A 20,428-nucleotide genomic window follows, 5' to 3' on the forward strand; every position below is an offset into this window, starting at 1 on the left:
AAATATGAAGACCAAGCTGCAGGTTGCTGAAGCAGAGGATCAGATATACCTTGACTACAAGAACAAGAAGTTGGGAGTCGGCTTTCCTGTGAAAGCAGAGAATGAAACCTTGCTGTACCCAACTGAATGCGCCAACCAACCAGTACACACGAGTACACCAATTTCCCTGACTAGAGAAGTAGCAAAAACGTTATTTTCAAATTTTCTTTGACTTTTAGCAGATATAGTCCAAAAGCCAATAAGATCATCAGCATCATGTAGTATCCCTGAACCAGGTTTGATGAAAGCCCATCAATTTTTCCGTAGATACATCCGCACAGACCGGGAGACAGACAGGCAACCTGAAAACATATGCCTCCGGCACCATTCAGGGCAGAGGCATAATAATGAGACTCCTATGTCATAGGCTATGTCATGTATGTTTAAACCATATAAAATTTGAGACGGGTCACATTGAATCCCCCCCCCCCCCATTAGAATTGCTAAACACCACGGCTCTAGAAACATCTTTCCATTTTAATCCAGAAAGTAATCACCTCCCTGTTTTTAGCCGAGGGTGAGCATGAAGCCACTCCATGAAATGAAGATTAGCATTTTTTTTTTTGCAAAATATATGTGAAAATGTCTAATTTCATAGATAACGATAACTATTTATTCTGTCTTCTAAACTGTTGTCAGGTTATTCCCTTTCTTAGAATGCACTGGGCTTGAATATTTACAAGAATACTCTAAAGAAATATATAATAGAAAAATACAAGAGAACGAACTGGCAAATTACAAATTTAAACACAACCTAAAGAGAACTTGACTTCTATTCACTTTTATCTTTTTTTTTTTTTTTTTTTTGGGGGGGGTGGATTATGGATGAAAATATGAATCTGCTAATGGATATGAAATACTCAAATTATGCTTTCCATTATATTTCATACTAGATGGGGTTAGTTTGTATTGTTCATATATTAGATATTTCTTCACCATCGATAGCCTCAGTGCTTCAATAACACATGCACACTTTGAATTGATTGTTTAAGTAGGGAACAAAAAAAAAATAAGTCGCCTGCTGTTTTTTTGTAGTAGACAGCCACACAATGTATGTCAATTTTGGGCAATCTCTGGCAATGCAATGTCATAAGTGTAGTAGCTTTGTGACACTTGACAGAAGCATGATTTTCTCACAAACCCTTTATGTATATAAGGATTGAAAAATAGAGTTTGTTCCAAAACCTGAGAAAACTCAACATATCATATCTACTTTTTTGCATATAAAAGAACACTGGACTTCACTCTTTAAGAAGGCAGAAACTACATGTATTATCATTGCCCTTACATACGTCAGTGACTTGTTGAGGAAATGTGCATATTTTACCTAAAAGAAAAAAAAAGTGAAATTCTCTTTAGGTTTTCCTTGAATTGTTCTACGCATGTGACATCATAAACTCTTCTCACTCTGCTGCGACTGCACAAATGATTTAAAGATTATTAACTTTTGAACTGAATGTCCGCTTTTCACTTTTTTTACTGATGTGTTCTAATAGTATAAGCGAGTTCGGGGTACCAGTTTGAGCATGTGCGGAAAAAGGTTATTTGTACCGAGAGACAGGTTGGTTTTTTAATTTCACTGAGATAAGCATCTGTAATGCTAGGATTATTCATGGAATCCTTATAAATATTGCCTGCCAGTACATCCACTTGACAGCAAGCCTGGTATTTGGCAATGTTAACACACAAAAAAAGTTTGTTAACATATTCAAAACAGCACTTAATAAAATAGATGATTCCCTAAGTGTTGATTGACGAACCACACTGGTCACTTCATCTACACTGGTTAGGTTCATTCTTTGTTTGAATATGAGTTCCATAAATGGCTATGGTGGGCAAGCTGCTGCATTATGTCACTTTGAATTGAGTGAAGTGCCTAACCAACTGAGAAAAATGAAAGGTCAGTTGTACCTATGTGCACATGAGCTATCTCCGGACCGGCTTATTGCTGCGCATTCACTCAATCCACATGTAGGTCTATATGAAGGTGGACTTGCCCTCTAACTTTGATTATAATTTTAAGCTTTCTTTAAGTAGGTTGTATAAAGTGCTGATATATTTGTGTAAGGTTTGGTGAAAATTAAGTGTTAAAATGATTGGAAGAGTTGTGAGACTGTAACATCAACACTTGAGGTATTTCTCATGCATGATCATAAATCTCTGTAAAATATTGATGGTAATACATGTAGTAATAATGATAATGATAATAATAATAATAATAATAGTAATAATAATGATGATGATAGTAATAATAATATATTTTGCTTCTGATCATTATGCTTGTGATGGTGCCAATACCAATACCTGCTTTATGAATGTGAAAAATCGACTGCTCTTTACAATATTTTGAATGTTGGGGCTAAACTGCATACATTGTGTAATTATATTTATGGTCTACTGAGTACAATGTGCTTCTTGTTTCCATCCTTTGAAAAAACAACAACAATGTATCAAAAAAATTGTTTTTAAACTTGTCTCACAAGACATATTCCTTCCTCTTTATGTCCAGTTTGTCATGCCACTGATTGGTTAACTTTATTTTCCCTTTCTGAGGTTACATTTTCTGTGGAATTGTTAATGTTAATTTGATGCAATGAAAAGTGTTTTCAGATGTGCTATTCTGCCCAAGATTTATAACTGGGACATATCTTTAGCTGTGTGCATAAAAAAGTAACCAAATTTAGATGTGCATTCTTCATTTTTTGATTCTTTTTTTCACCTTTCTTATCATTGGTGTAATTGTATATGAAAAACAAAATGTGAAGTATACTAATTGTATAATGGCGCACATTCGCTAGCTCTCAAGTTTGGAATTGGATGGAATATGTCAGTACAAGTAGTGAGTTTCAAATATATATGACAGAACTTTGCCATACCCTTCATTGTTTTGGCAATAACTTGTGTACGAGAAATCAGAGTTGACATATCGCTGTTAATGTCTAAGAGCGTCATAAAGGTGCTTTTGATTACACATAAAGGTGCTTAAGATGTACCGGTAAATTCAAGGTACATATCTATGATCCATTCTAGAAGTAGAAGGACAATGTGAAAGATATTTGTCACATAGTTTAGTATTACTCTGCACAAGCTTCAGGGATTTTTTAAATAAAAAGAATTAGTGCTTTTTATCAATGTGGTAACTTCCTTTAAAAGAAGAAAAAGTAATCATTTGATGGAAAGAACAAATATTTTTTTCTTTTTCAATGTACTGACCAAATTTCATACATTTTTGATTTACATTGCCCTTTTTATGACAAAATATGCATCTCGTATTAGAATTTGTAGAAATACAATGTATATTTGATGTTCACTTTAAAGTAAACCATGAAAAAGAAAATCGCTGTTAACTTGTCCCTCTTCCATTAGACATATATTAAAATGTTAATAATTTATATGTTAGTATGCACTGTATTCATCATGTTTATGTTCTATTTGTTGTTGAATTGAAGTCTCTGACTTCATTTTTCGAAAGATTGTGGATTTAATTGACTGAGAAACTGTGTGTAAATCTATGCATGCTATTTTGCGTCATGTCTGGAGTGTTGCCTTAGGTAATTGTTTGTGAAGTCAGTGAAGGCATCCAGTAGACATTAGGTAATTGTTTGTGAAGTCAGTGAAGGCATCCAGTATATAATTATTTTGGTTTAAAAAAAAGGTTATAATTTTCACCATATGGGGTGCAGAAAGGTAACCCTATATAGAGACGTGTGCAAATTGTATTGCATCCTATATTGCGGTGACTTTATCACCCCATAGGGTGCAAAATTACAACAATAACAATATGAACCATAATGGGTGCAGGTATGAGGTGCAGAAAGGGAACCCTGTATAGAGGTCCATATTTGCACCTTATAGGGTGTTGAATATAGGGTGCTAAATAAGAACCCCCCAAAATAGAACCCTAAATGGAGCCGCTGGTGTTACAACGATATGAACCAGAAAGGGAGCAAATTTGCACCTGAATTTTTGTTCATCATATGGGGTGCAGAAAGGGAACCCAATGTAGGGGTGCAAATATGCACCAGATATGGTGTTGAATATAGGGTGCTAAATAAGCACCCCCAAAAATAGAACCCTAAATGGAGCCGCTGGTGTTACAACGATATGAACCCTATTGGGTGCAGAAAGGGAACCCAATGGAGGGGTGCAAATATGCACCATATATGGTGTTAAATATAGGGTGCTAAATAAGCACCCCCAAAAATAGAACCCTAAATGGAGCCGCTGGTGTTACAACGATATGCACCCTGTAGGGTGCAAATTAGAACCGTAATTTCTCTGTGTGTAGATGAAGCACTGGGTGGGTGGCTTTCGTGATACCCATTATATACTGATACAGACTGTTGCCATGACAATGTTCGAGCATTTGTCCCGTTGTTCCCGCTCAAAATTCAGGTGGAACAAGAAGTACCGTTTTAAGGTGATAAACGCGTCAACATTTTTTAGATAGAAGTATTTTGTTGTGGCGGTGTGTTTTTTTTTGTGTGTGGCATGGAGCAGCTATCACGTAGAAAGACGCACTGCCTAACAATAACGAGAAACGCTGCCGTCCATGCAGTCCGGTTAGTACTGCAAGGTATCGTTTTGATTTTCGTTTGTCCAGTGTTTCCCTGCAATATTTCCAATTAGAAATGTGATCGCTCATTGTTCTCTTTCGACTTATTTGAATGATTACAAGATACCCAATAGTCATTTGAATTTCATTACGAGTTGATTATAAAATGAATAATGAACAGATATTTCCACACAAAGAGTGACCCGCCAAGGAGTTTTCAAAATGTTCATCCAGATACTGATACAAGGACGAGCGAAAGAATAGATTAGATAATTGATAGCTAGCCTGTAATCATCCATATATTCATATCATTTACTACTGTCAGTAGTCATTTATATTTCAGTAAGTCCCTGCTCGGACAACCCTTCCCCCTCACTGTGGTATTGTTAATAATTTAGGCAATTATTATGACGAGATATCATTCATGATAGAGACGATTACATTCGTACATCATACATTGTATAATTTCATGAAAACCATTATTTTTTTTTCAAGCCATGAATGAAAAACTGAAAATATGATATCGCGTAGTCTTTGTCATCAAATTTCCCTCACTCTCTCTTTGCTCCAATCAGCTGACTCCTCACTGTGACGTGATCAACCGTCTCTCTCTCTCTCTCTCTCCCCACCCCCTCTCTCTAACATCCCCATTGCAAGAGTCCTTTCATCACTCTTATTCCAAAAGTAGCTTTTAATTCCACTCCCCCCCCCCCCCCAACGTTCATTTGATTTTTACATCAGGATAATGATGGCAGCGTCCAACTTTTTTCCTTTTCTTTCTTTCTTTCAATATTCGTGTTGCTCAGTTTAAATTACATGAGCCACCAGAGCGGGCAGATCCAAAAAGCGTATTTTCCTTTCAGAATTATTCGATATTTCTGGGCGTTTTATCCATATTCCGTGTCCTCCGTAGGACCATATAATTGGATAATTCACGGTTGGTATTTACGAAGGGCGAAACATAGGCATTTCTATATAATATTGAGAAAGGGAATATCGAGTGCACAGTGCTTGATGTGCATTCAAGTTGAAGCTAAAATCGATGAAGACAGTCCGCCATTTGCCGCGGATAACTTCCTCTTTGACTAGTAGTACGCATGCGCAAGCTCTATGGTTGTGAGATATGGATAGGCGTGAATGCGTTTCATCACCCTTTAGTGGTCTCCCTTCCATCTCTATTAGGAGATGGTTCCGTGGAGATCTAAGAGCGGTGGAATGGTATTCGAGAAAGCTTGATCGATTGATTCTCGTCCACCCCTTCTATCTGCCCCCCCCCCCCCCCCACTCTCTCTCTCTCTCCCGGTCTCTCTTCTCACATCAAGGTTACATCCGGCTAATCAAGTTAATTCGTTTGGGTTTAGCGTCGCCTCACATTTTCATCTCACATTTCTGCAACAGGATAAGTGTACCACAGTAAGCTGGTTGCATATTGCAGTCACCTTTGCCAAAACTATACCTTTCGTGTAAAGATTTCAAAGGGCTGATACCAATGTGAATACGTTCAGAAGTGAAATATTTGATAATTTCGTAATGCCCCAACAGAAAGCAACACGGTTTCGGGATCAGTTTGTGTGAGGACTCTTTTTGGTTTAACTCTGGCTAACGGTAGTTCTGTTTGTTGATATTACAGGAAAATGACAAGTTGATATCTCCACCACATTGTCGCGTGTCAATACCCAGCATGCATCGTGACATCCTGACCTTATTAAAGTTAGGTTTGAAAATGTTAAACGACTTGGTATAGCCGCTGATGATCACAGGATCTGTTATGACGACCCCATTAATTAGCCCCACGAGTGCAGCTTGTCCCTTCCATAATTCCCCCCTCGGCTATAGGCCTGGCATCTTCTCTTCCACACGTCGCCCTCTACCACGCCATGGCCTTAGAGGTATACCGCCACCTTGCTCCAAAAACGTATCAATCTGCCTCCGACTGCGATAAATTTGTCTCCGCGACATATGCCCGTCGGACAAGCAGCAACTTTGCAAATGAGATTGATGCCAAGGAAGCGAGCGTCCAAACACGCTTCGCGTCTCCCCCAAAAAAGACTTTTATGGGCTGCCTGAGAAATCCTATTCCAACTCCAAAGTGCAATCATTTCACTGCTGCCCGCTTTTTACATCTCCCCGTGTGTTTCTCTACATTTACGAAGTCCTGAAAAGAGATTATTTTGGTTTAGTAATATGTTGCAAATCATCCTCGGGTTTGACGTTGCGTTGATTAAGCGTCGCGGCGTGTTTATGGCAATCTTAAATCAGGCAAGAGGAGAAATTGCAAACTGCGTGCATTATATCAAATCTATGCGCTCTGTCAGGCTGTTATCGGTGACACATTGTTTATTTCATGTAGAGTGAAATTTATCGATGTTTGAACTGGTTCTGTTTGATATTTGGGTTATTTCCATTACAAATCAATTGATACTGCTCGAGCAGATTGCACTCGGTAGACTGATTAAGGATGAAAAAAATCATTTCTATCAAAGATCACTATTGCATACAGAAGGAGGTACAATCAAATGCTCCGAATGCTAACAGGTGCCCACATTGCTACAAGTGATATTTAATAGATAAGCTAATATGTACAATGATGTCTATGGATATTTGGTATAGAAAGATAAGAATATGAATAAATTTTATTGGCATCACTACGGTGAGATGCATATCGTTTGTAAAATCGTTAGCACGATTATTTCACTTCAACATTGTTCATTGTAACCCCCGTCTCCCCTCGAAAAAAAGCAAAAGAAAACAGAAGAAAGAAAAATAATTCTAATTGTGTTTGGTTTTGTTTTTTCCATTTTTCAATTCCTGCAGGAAATCCGAGCCCAAGATATGGGAGGAATTCCAGCTGAGCATCAACCGCTATGAGATGTATTCCTTCAACAACTCCAAGATCGAAGACCTCATGCAGTACCTACGGACGCAGCCGTTGTACGAAGTCGGTAAGTAGGCCTACACCCGTTTATCGCTATAAAGTTGCCGGTAATACCTGTAGACTCTATCTTTAGTACTGCTCCAGGTAACTTTTAGGTGTCCCCACTTCAGGACCTTACGTCACACTCATTAAGTACCAAAAGATCTTGATGTTTAAGATAAGCCTTTCACTTCTATAATGATTGAGCTGTAATAGTCTGTAATGTAAGGTGATAGAAGCAGTGCACTGAAAAAAAAAAACCAACAAACTGTTATCCCCTATCTCCTTACCGGGACGATATTCAAAACAATCTACTGTTCAGCTTTTTGTGATTAAATCATTCCATAGATATTTTTCTTTACAACATTAAAACGTCAATGTGACGTCGTATCGCTGTAGATTTGATCGTCGGTATTCAACCTTCGCCTCTGCGTTGGTAGAATTCCCCATAGCGTCAGTGCACACGAAATCCAATGGCAGCAAGCAATGCAGCTAAAAGCGAGTTTAAGGTAATGTACAACGTGAGAAATGTGAACACGTTTCTCGGGGTGGTCGAGGGACGCCTGTATAGAGTGCAGCTTTAAAGTGCTAGATTCACCCTTTGCCACACCCCGCCGCCGTCCTTTCCCTTTTATACCCACCTGCGCACCCAGTCTTTCGGCATTATCATTCATGCCGATTACCCCGCAGCCACTCAAACGAATAATTCAGTAACCGTGTTTTGTGTGTTTGTTTGTTTGTTTTTGCTACCTTGTATTTTTTAGTTCCTGCCACATGCTTGTAATTTCATCATATTGTCTTTGTTTTTTATTTGTTTTAACTGTGCCTCCTCTCCCTCGCACACGCTTACATTCAAGAGTCTACAGTCTAAACAAGAAGAAAACAAAAACAACCAAAGTACACTGATGAAAAGAGGGCGAGTTCAGATAACGTATCCTAGAGACCGGGGGCGGGGGGGGGGGGGGGGGTTCAACAACGTTTGTCAAGTTGTCAGCGCTGACAATTTCAGTAAAATCCTTGGTTTTGATTGGCTGAGATGCTCTGGTCACTGACTGTTACTATGGTGATTCAAGTTGTCAGCGCTGACAAACGTTGATGAAACACCCCCCTGGACAATAACGACCGCATGGTGAAGTAGTCCCTTCGTGTTTTGAGATTGCGGTTTACGCAATTATCGTAAGGTGTATCGATAGCAGTACCGGATTAAGACCTCAGATCGGAGACGACAGTGGTCCCATATACGTCAATCCAGACTCAAGACTCCACGTGTCTGACGCAGAGATTAGCTTTCATCATAGACTTGATCTCGGGGCTTGATCTTACCACCCCGTCGAGAATTGTTGTATCTCTCAACTGTGTGATTCTCTATGTATCAAATTTCTGATTCGCTTCCAGGAACCAGTTGTGTCATGCAGCTTGTTGTAGCTCCGTGGTTGTATCATGCATTGAATTTATTGTAACTTATCATAATTATATCAGAAGAAAAGAGTTAGGTTGGAAGTTGGCATCCAAAACAGAAACGTCTATGTTGTCATGGTCATGTTAGTGAATGATGGATGATGACAGGATGCGTGGTCATGTGGTGATTGAAAATTCTAGTAGTATCTTGAGTATGCGCAAACTTACTGTGTGTGATGTTAATTAAAGTGTGATGAATTCATAAACTCGGAGGCCTCTGCGGAGTACAGTACTGTCTTGATCAAAAAGGATGATTACCATAATCGACTATGGTATTATGAACAAAATTCAAATAGAGATCACGGTCATATTTTCTAGAGTCACAAAAGTGTCCATGTAACAAGAAAATTGCGAAACTCCCAAGTCATGAAATCATACAATATCTACCAATTTCTAAAGTAGAGATGAAATTTTGGTCAATATACCAATTTAACTGACATGGCATCTCATAACGGCGAATGTCAGACGCTGGACAGTGATAAATCAAGGCATTCGTTAGCTGTTCGTATAATGTTCCTTCGTAGATCTGTGAATACATGTTGCCAAATCTTCAATTATAATTACTATTGGATGAAACTTTCTGACATTTTGCTGATGAACGATCAATCCTGCTGGGGGCTATACATCTAATTTTAATATAGGGAAATACCTACCATTGTGAGCTGCCTTGCAAGCTGTAATGAGCACATTTCTGTTTAAAGGGGATGGCTATAGTAACTGATCAGTGGAAATCAGTGGGAATGCTGGGGTATGATTGTTCCAATCCTTGTGGGATTCATTTAAGAGTACATTATATATCTATTGTTGTGTGAAAATTATTTGCTTCAGAATGGTCTCATATTCAAGTATAATGTGCAGTTTAACGTTTCCAGGTTAGCATGCCTGTACAGTGTCGGGGCGATCCACAACGGGCCGTTAACGATCGCCCGTCACTGTACAGGCATGCTAACCTGGAAACATTAAACTGCACATTATTTGAATAGGAGACCATTCTGAAGCAAATAATTTTTACATAACAATAGATACATAATGTATTCTTAATTAATCCCACAAGGATTGGAACAATCATTCCCCAGCATTCCCGCTGATTCCTCTGACCAGTTACCACCCATCCCCTTTAAATTCGCCGTCCCTTTTTATCTACTGTTACTTTTCATTTGTAAATGAGTCGCGCTGCCTTGAAGAGCTATGATACCACCGCCACTCGGCACAGGTGGCACAATTCAAAAAAGCGGGACCGCATCTCGCCTCGATAAGCAAGGCCGAATTGTTTCCAATGCGCAGGTTAAATATTGCATTATGCCGGCATCACCATCTCTAGGGGCCAAGGTCTACGTCAGTGTCGGCTCGTCCAAATAAACCAATTAGGAAGGCGTTACTGTCTGTAATAAGCCAGCTTGGGGTTACGTAGTGACTGACACACACATACGCATATACACACAAAACATGTACACACACACCGCGCACAAACACGCACACAGTGACTCCCCATGATGAGTACAATTATTGAGCATCTGCAAAAAGCACATGTGGCCTTGTTTGAGGGGGAAATATAATACTCTAAATAATGCATCCACACTATAGTAATTGCTGCACATGGCATATGGGTAAATTACCCATACATTTACAAACTTACATGCACACCCCCCCTTTTTTTTTTTACTTTAAGTCCACATTTTATTCTATGCATTTCTACACATCATACACGGCCCGTTGCCGCTCACAACACACAAAACACATAAACACACAAAACACACGCATATACTCACACACATCCATAAACATTATGATATATACACACATAAACATACACAAAAAGGCACACTTCTTTCTTTAATATATATGAACACCAACCTGAGATTGCCTGAAACCACTTCTCAGAGAAATCGGAGTATTAATAAGGATGCGATTATTTCTGTAGCAGTGGATCGACACTGAGTCTGCCATCTCATTACAAGGCCATGAATTTTAGAAATGAACATTTATCAATCATCTCCATAATTTTGCGTTGACGTCTGACGGCATTGGATATCAATGATAGATCAGTTTACAGAATACCAACAATAATTTAGAGGGATAAAGCGAAGAGAGAAAGTCGAGAGTCGTCAGTATGCATCGCCCATTATCACCTCTCCAACGATCCAGGGCGCATGCGATAATGCGTTTGTAACGGACTGACTTTGTGTTAGAAAGGGGATTGGGAGACGTTGCTAAAATAATGATAGTGAGGAAAAGATAGAGAGAGAGAGGGGGGGGGGGATATACAACGTCAGTGTTTGTAGATTAAAGGGATCATACAGTTTTGGTTGAGACCGAATTTTAGGTTTCTAACATTTTTTTTGGTGAGATAATGAGAAACCTCTTATGAAATATGAAAGAGCATGTAATTCTATGAGGAATTCAACGTTTATTTGATGAAAATTGGTTTTGAAATGGCTGAGATATCAAAAAAGAGCGATTCTAATAAAGTGTGGGACCCACACTTTATTACGGTCGCTTTGTTTTACTTTGTTTTTGGATGTTTCATTCATTCCACACCCGATTTTCATCAAATAACCTTTGAATTCCTCTTAAAATGGTATGCTTTGGACTATATCATAAGTGTTTTCTTGGTATCTTGCAAAAAGTTAAAAGCCCAATTCTCATCTCCACCAATTCCGTACTGTCCCTTTAAGGGTCGAAATCTGTATTTTATCCTCACGGACCTGCGGAAGAACAGTCCCCGGACTGAAGTATGTGCCGTGCTTAGATAAAGGAATAAATGAATGAATAAAAGAAATGTTGAAAGTTAGTGCGTAGGTGTGGGTGTGTGTATGTGTGTATTTCTGTGAAATAAGGCCCGAAATCAATTATGAAATATTAGACGTCCCCATTTTGACACAGCCCAAATTTATGGTAAATGTTCCCATAATGCACATTTTGGATTAATGTTTGTTCTAGGAAATAGGTCCCCAGTACGATGTTAAAAACAATTTCATCTCCACCTTTTTTCCACATTTTATCAATGATGCCTGTTCCCAGAATATACACTACGTCTTGTTGTGTGTTTGTGTGAAATGTGGTCCCCAGTCAACTGTAAAAAGAAAACAAATTGTCCCCTTATTGCCCATTACAAGACTATGTGTGCGTGCGTGTGTGCATGTGTGTGTGGGTGGGGGGATGGGTGGGTGTGTGTGTGTTTAAAAGAGAGAGATAGAAAGAGATAAAAAAAAATAGGCAAAGCGAAAAATTGATTGAAGATGCATCAATACTACGGATCGCAAACTGTAGTATACAAATAGACCCAAAATTATTAATATTATTTTTTAAGGGTACGTTTTAAACTTAATATAGAATCAAAATCATTTTTCATATTAAATGCTATTTTTCCTCATTTCTTTTCACCTTTTCCCACATTTTTTTTTTTTCAGATGAGAAATCAGGTGGTACCCAGGTGAAGATGGTCCTCACATTTCGGGACGGGGGGCAGAGTCTCATGAAACCGTGGCGGTAAGTTACCAACACTGTCTGCAGTAGATGTAGAAATAGCGGTAATGGAAGTAGGTGTTGTAGTACGAGAAGTATAGAAGCAAAAGTTTCATGCAGTTATGATAACAGTAGTGTAGTAGTGTCATTACGAGTTGTATAGTGGTGGTAGTAATACTGGTAATTACAACTTACGTAGTCGATATTATGATACGTCGGTGTATAGGGCAATTTTGCAGCAATAAAAACAACTCGGAGCAACGATCACTACTGCTAGTAGCAGTGGTAATTGTAATGACAGTAGTACTATTATTGATAGTAGTGCGGTAAGAATCAGATAGCAGAAATGTATTATTCAACGGTGATGATGATATTATGAGTACCATTGAGTAGTTTTTGAAATGGTAATACTTTTTAAGCAATAATAGAGGCGCTTGTGGTAAAAGGTAAAGTAGTTGTAGTGCTTATAGTACTCTTAGTGGTGAGAGAAACAGTGATGGTATAATAGTGCTAGTTGTAGTAGTGTAGTAGTAGTAGTAGTAGTAGTAGTAGTAGTAGTAGTAGTAGTAGTAGTAGTAGTAAAGTGGTGTAGTAGTGTAGTAGTAGAGTAGTAGTTGATAGTTGCTTGTTGTAGTAGTGTAGTAGTAGTAGTAGTAGTAGTAGAATTAGTAGTAGTAGTAGTAGTAGTAGTAGTAGTAGTAGTAGTAGTAGTAGTAGTAGTAGTAGTAGAATTAGTAGTAGTAGTATAGTATAGTATAGTATAGTATAGTAGTAGTAGTAGTAGTAGAAGAAGAAGAAGTAGTAGTAGTAGTAGTAGCAGCAGCAGTAGTAGTAGTAGTAGTAGTAGTAGTAGTTGTTGTAGTAGTATAGTGCTAGTGGTAGTAGTGGTAGTAGTTGGAGCACTACTAGTAGTGATTAGTATATTGTGGGAGTCGTACTAGTTATATACGTAGCTACAGTGAAAATTTTCTGAGGGTTACAGCAGTTGGGTTCGATGCGAAAGAGCGTTCAATATGGCGTCCAGAAAATAACGTTTTAAGCTTTACAAAGATTCGATAAATTTCGAGTTTTGGTCAATCAAAAAAAAAAGGATTATGGGAATTGTAGGATTGATGGATGTGAAGAATATGAAGACAGTAGGGTAGAAGCAACTCAACCTAAATTAAGTCACACGAGCATATATGCTCAGGTACAAGAGTGTGCAGTGATTACACCACTCGACTCGAATGGGACGACGTTTGCCTATTTGCTAAGCCATGTCCTCCTCCTCCCTCCCACCCCCCCTCTCTCTCTCTCTGTCAATGCATTTCCCCTTATAATATATGTTCGAAACATTCTCTCTCTTTCTCTTTTCCTCTGGTTTCAACATCACTTCGTTTTTCTCTATCACCACGTGACCACGAAGATACATTGTATCAGAGTACAGCGTGAGACAAGAAAGATATGGCAATGACGCGAAATGACTCTCATTGCTTTCCGTTAAGGATGGCTTTTGTTCAGTTATCTCTCCGGGGCTCGGCCTGTCGACATTAATCGATGTGTCTGTTTGTCTTTACATCTGTCTGTCTCCGTCAGCCCCCACCCCATCTCTCTCTTACTCTCTCTGTCTGTCTGTCTGTACGTCTTTTAGTGTATCTATATACCACTACAGCCGAATCTCATTGTCTATTTTTCCTGCATTTTTCTTCTTCGTCTCTTCTCCAACTTCATTCCCTATCGCCTGTGCTCAAATACGACCTTTATTTGGACTGGGTGTCGAGTGGTAATCTATTCCCGGATTATCTGCACAATTCGAGAGCATTCCCATTTCGAAGAGAAGATGCCCTCCTCCACAATACCAACATCCCCCCTCAGTCTCATCCGGCCCGCCATCCGTTCAATGGACCTGGGTAGATAGCCGCGGATTCGGCAGCGGGGCAATTAAAGGAGCGGAGCGGGGTTCAATCAAGGGCCGACTACTTCCCATTAAAGGGGTATATTATGACTTTTGTCCGTATGCATATATTATGCAAACTTGCGTGAGCTACTTTTTGAGCGTGTTCAACAGAATGTCGATTTTAAAACAACCATCGATCATGACTGGTACATCAGCAACATTTGTAAAGGTTTAATTCTGATAGCCATTTACTAATCACTCTCATTGTCGATGCTGTTATAAAGACGTACTTAGTATGTTACGTGATCTTCTGCAAATCTTCTGTTAAAGAAAGATAACTCCACGTCTGTATTTTAGTAGCGAGACCAACATTATGCAGAACCATCATCCTTTATCATTAGGAGATGAAGCTGCTGGTGGTGGTGGTGATGATGATGATGATGACGGGAAGAAGAAGGAGGAGGAGGAGGAGGAGAAAAAAAAGAAGGAGGAGGAGGAGGAGAAGAAGAAGAAGAAGAAGAAGAAGATGACGACGATGATGACGGGAAGAAGAAGGAGAAGAAGAAGATTATGATTAAGATGATGATTAAGATGATGATGACGATGGTGAAGTAGTAGTAGAAGAAGGAGGAAGAGAAGAAGAAGGAGAAGAAGAAGATGATGACGATGACGACGATGAAGTAGTAGAAGAAGAACAACACGTTGAACGAGGAGGAGGAGGGGGGGAAGAAGAAGAAGAAGAAGAAGAAGAAGAAGAAGAAGAAGATGATGATGATGAAGATGATGACGATGAAGTAGTAGAAGAAGGAGGAGGAGGAGAAAAAGAATGGAGATAATGATGACAACTACCAACCTGAACAGAATAATACCCCACAGAAATCATTCTTTCTATTATGGAGGGAGTTGGAGGAAACAAAGGCACGCCACTTTCATCCAGCTCGAATGATGCCTGTATCCTAGCAATGAAGCCGCCGTGTGTGACGGAGGGATAAGCCAGTCTGCATTAGACTGATTGAGGGAATGTATCGTGACAGCTCCGCGTAATTGGGTAAAGAGGGATTATTGGCCGGGGAAAGACGCCCAAAGACCAGGAAGCTGCCGGAAATTACTTTGGCGTTGATGCAATAAAGGCACATCACGGAGTATTGTAAACGTTGAAGAGAGAAAAAATGCGAAAGGTGGGCTGTTTTTGTCTGCCCAGAAGTGAACCGTTGGGTAGAAATTACGTAGACCTTGTGGCAAAGTCAACTATTGGGACTTTGTGCCATTACGGATCACAGCACTTAAAGATGTGTGATTTTCTGTGGAGTAGATTTTCTCGTGTTCAGTGCAAGAAGTTTACACTGCCATGACTGTGTAATCAATAATCATAAGAATGTAACCAATATGAAGATTGTGCATTCTGTTGTATTTGGAAAGAAAGCAAAGAAATTCATGTCTTTCCTCCGACTGAGAATCCACATCTTTCGATTTGTGGTAGTTGCGAGAACCCTAACCCAACCAAACTCACCCAAGGTCCCTATTGTAAAGAATCCAGCGCGCCTAGGGCACGCGTGTGCCACCGTCGTTTACTACTATTACGTGCATGTGATTATGGCACGAAGACGCAATCACATTATGCGGATTGGATTTCCTGCGCGCGAGTATCGTTTACCGGTGACCCAATACCTGCATCGTCAGAACATTCCAATGGTGGTGATCTTCATGTTTCTCTCCAGCGAGCAAAATGTGCATTTATTTGCAGACTTGGGCCTAAATTTGATTTGCCTCAACTTTCACGATGATTATTGTTCTTCAAAGCGCAGTACCAAGTTTTCCGGTCATTTTATTTTGCCTTTTCCACGCTGTCTTCAGTTGAACCTTAGCTGTCTTTTGAAAGCAATGAAAGAAAAGGAGAAATTCGATTTTTTTTTTTTTTATCAGCGATTGCGCTTGTAGGCCTCGGTCCTTCCTTGCCTTCCCTCGTTTCGGGGGTAGAGGCCTTGAAATAAAACGTAGCAGATAACGTAGCACAATGTCTGTTTTTGTTGGCTGCCATACAAAAAAAAAAACCAACAACAACATTTGATTTCTTTTCAATTTATTTCATTTCATTAAATTCACTTTCATCAAAAATGCAATAGCAGCAAAATATTTACAATGACATAGACATACAAGATCAATACTGCATTGTAGTAAAGGAAAATAGTTATGTAAACGGAAATATGTTACTGACTTTCATGACTGTACCGAAAAACTGGAAAGAAGTTCCAGAGTTGTGTCTTTTTATTATCTTCTTCTCTTTCATCATCAATCTTTTCCACTTTTTTTTTTTTGGGGGGGGGGGAGGGTACAACACCCCTCATTATTATTTATGGTTCAACCAAAAGAGACCTAGAATTGAAAATCACCTAGGCTTACAGTTGCTTGAAGGTTTATTACGTTTAGTTTATTATTTACGCAACAACAGTACAACTTTTATGACGCATGAACCTAGTGTACCAGGCATTCAATAAATTTCGTTCACATTAACCTGTATTTAACGACCCATGCTCCACGGACAGATGCACTTTAATCCACTTCATTAGCTCTGTAATTGATATGTGCTGTCTCCTGTGTCATATCATTTTGATGATTCGGTCCGCCAGAATACAGCGCTACACTGTATGTGGTGTGTGCCGCTTTAACGCTTAGTGTGAGCATGGAGGTAGAAACTCTTTCTACCTCCATGGTGTGAGCAGTCGAGGAAACCTGCTGCATTAACCCGACACTTGCCTCAAGATGGCGCTGCAGCAGGTCTTCAGAGCTGGAAATTCCCCCCGGACACTTTGTCCTGACGCGGCTTCTTGCAAAAACATCTGACTTTTGACGCATTATGTGACAAGGGTCTCATGAACACATCGGGAAAAAAATGAACACGATCAATTTTTTTTTCTCCCAGAGGAATTGTTAAGGCGCAAGGGATGGATGTGATTAATGTTGTTGGAAAGTTTTGTTGGAAAAAGTTTTGTTGGAAAAAGAAGAATGAAAATAAATGAATTGAATTGAATTGAATTGAATTGAATTGAATGTATATATATCCGATGGATTACCGTGACAATGGATTATCATTCCTCTTGTTCCTTATATATTCTGTTCTCTATTCTCTTCTATTCTATTCTATCTTCTTTTTTTCACTTTTCCATCCCATTCTGTTCTATTATATTCTATTAAGGGGGTTCTTTATGCTTTTTCTCCAAAAATTCAATTTCTTCCCTGCTGTCCTCTCTTCTTACCTTTAAAGCTGATCAATTTCAGAAAATAATAATATTATGGTGAAAATTATGTTATCTAGCATTTACGGACTTCCTCAACTTGGTATAAGCATTTGTCATCAAGAACATTGCCTTGATTATTATTTTGTTCTTGTTAGATATTAGAAAATGGATGACATTAGCTTGAGTACATCTATGATATCTAATAAAATGTCATCTGGGACCCTTCATTGTTCAAGTACCTGTGAGATCCAAGAAACTAGACAGCACACGATTTGATTTATAATTGATTTTTGGTTAGAATGAAGTAGTTTGCCAATATCATTAATTTGTTGACTCTTCCCAGGGCTCTGAGCTATGAGCTTTTTTACGTCTCTCGCTCCGTAATTGTAATCATTTTTGTATTGCTAAAATTTGTTTTCTTTGGTTCTTGCTGGTTAGAGCATTTAAGCCTTGGCTAGACTTTTTTTTTGGGGGGGGGGGGGGGGGGAGGGAGGAATGCGAGGTTTCATAGCTGTAAAATGTAACAAGAAGCAGTCCTGAAACGTGGAATGCGGAATCGGAGGGGGGGGGGGGGCGTTGGGGGAGAGGGAGGAGTGACTGCAGTCCACCCCCACACGCACACACGCTCTTGCCAAAAACAGAAACAAAATGGTACCCCCCCCCAAAAAAAAAAAAAACAACAACAACAACAACAACATAATGATAATAATGATAATGATAATAATGATAATGATAATAATAATAATAATAATGATAATAATAATAATAATGATAATAATAATAATTATAATAATGATAAAATAAAACTAAAACCCTGTGAGTAAATTACAAACCCTAAAACCCAAGAACTCTCCTGAGGATTTCTTCCCCTCCTTAGTTTCCCGAAGGAAAAAAAAGAGGAGAGGAGGGTATGTTGCCTTTTGCCCTGTAAAATAGAGAAGCATGACATCACACAGAATGCATGTAATGGTCCTTACCCCATTGCCTACAACTAGATTCTCAACTTGAATTGCACTCTGTGCCAGCTCTACTGGGTTCCCCTGAAAATGGGTTTATTCTTATTACTTAGAAAAGCAGTAATCTCCGATAATGTTAAGGATTTACTTAACGTAAATGCAACTATGGATAGTTCACGTAAGTCCACAATTTGCAATAGCCCACAGAAGTTGAAATATGTGACTCATGCTGTTCATTATTGCAGTAGCGTTTACGATAACAGTGTGTAACTATCTGTGTATAACTCCTTGTCTTTTCTCATCTTTTAACAGAGTTCCACGGGAGTACGAGACGCTACCCGATCATTTTTATTTTTCTGATATAGAGAGACATAATGCAGAAATTGCGGCCTTTCACCTTGATAGGTAAGAATGTGTATACGAATGTCGACAGTTCTTAGAGGAATTCAATTATGTAAACGCGTGCGACTCTTTTTCGTACAGACATGGGGCCAGTGAATAATTAGTAGTTTTCTTCAAACATATGCTGCGTCTCCAAAGAAAGATTATGGTTTAAATTTTGTTAAAAATCAGAGTAGATTCCTGGCAATTTCTTCATCATGATTATAATGCCCGATCGACATGAGCTCATCTTATTTTTCCTCCACTCAACCAATCGGAAACCATTAACAATTCAATATCAACCATCCGACGCGCTAACTAATCCATGCAAGGTTGTAAATTATTGACTGATATGAGCTTTACTGAAGAAGAAAGGTAACACATGTATGAACAATGAAAAGACTCTGTGGAGACGAAGATGAATGAATTCTGCTTTTGTGTGCCAAAATGTTGCTATTTACGGTGATGTTATTCACATTTCCAAGACGAACCGATTCTCCTCTTTTCGAAAGAGAGTAAACCCCAAGATGATAAACCCAACAGTGATTACAAGTGATTACAAGTGATTACAAGACATTAATACTTTGTAGTGATGATTTATCTTCGCATACACGCACTCACAGTGAATTCTCGCGTCACCGTTGCTCTCTTTGCAGAATATTAGATTTCAGAAGAGCGCCCCCTGTCACCGGCAGATGGTTCAACATCACTCGGGATCTCTTCGAGTTGGCGGATCCGGCCTTTAGGAAAACATTTTTCAGATCGCCAGGTGAGTATGTGACGATTCGACTTTGAACCGTTTAAGCGCCCTCAGTCGATCTTAGATGAAAGATGGGTAGTCAATGAATAAAAAATGTAAAACATTGGAATACAGAACAGTAGTGTTGTTTCGCAATGACAGTAGTTTCAATGGATAACGTACCTCACACACATACATACTCATGCCCGTTACACATTATACTCAACACTCATTTAAGCAAAAACACATATGTACACCAGCTGTCTTCACCAGGTTGCATCGTGTCTTGGTGAGATTTGAGCAGAATAATCTCGAATTCTACGTCATCAAATACGTCTGATCACTTATTAATGAATATTACTAGTATTCGATGATTAGTTGTCAGACATGGGTAAAATGGCAGCTGTGGATGTAACCTCTTGCCGTATAGACTTATATTGCTTTTGAAATAATGTGCTTTTTTATTTGTTTCAATAATAAAGAAAACTAAGTTATATTTGTTATTTGTTTAATCATAATCAGAGTGTTCTATCATACCAAACTAGATTCATAGTAATTGAATTGATTCAATCATTGTCAAATCAACTAGATGGATTTGTGGTTATTCATATACGGCGGGGACATAAAGCGCATAGCCTTTTCAGGAATGATTTACATATTTTGTTTTTGCTTTCATGAACGTAGTGAACGAAGATAGACGACTAGAATAGAGGATGGTGCTTTGCTTCATACAAAGAGCACTGTGATATAAGGCTCTCGCCTTCCCAATTGGTTGTCGTGGGTTCGAATCCTAGGTGCTCATACCCTCA

General features: G+C 38.9%; 1 protein-coding gene across 1 annotated transcript in view; it reads left to right on the forward strand.

Annotated features, from left to right (window-relative positions):
- The window catches only part of LOC139744079 (extracellular serine/threonine protein CG31145-like), a 180,292-nt gene that overhangs the window by 128,457 nt on the left and 31,407 nt on the right, over window positions 1–20,428 (forward strand). Inside the window, exons 2-5 of the mRNA XM_071654538.1 lie at window positions 7,409–7,536; window positions 12,377–12,455; window positions 18,812–18,904; window positions 19,537–19,649. Of these exons, the coding sequence (XP_071510639.1) occupies window positions 7,409–7,536; window positions 12,377–12,455; window positions 18,812–18,904; window positions 19,537–19,649 (413 nt within the window). The remainder of the gene's footprint in view (window positions 1–7,408; window positions 7,537–12,376; window positions 12,456–18,811; window positions 18,905–19,536; window positions 19,650–20,428) is intronic.

Source organism: Diadema antillarum, unplaced genomic scaffold (assembly GCF_040938485.1).
Source record: "Diadema antillarum isolate AM-2024a unplaced genomic scaffold, OU_Dant_1.0 seq00001134_RagTag, whole genome shotgun sequence".
Taxonomy (NCBI): domain Eukaryota; kingdom Metazoa; phylum Echinodermata; class Echinoidea; order Diadematoida; family Diadematidae; genus Diadema; species Diadema antillarum.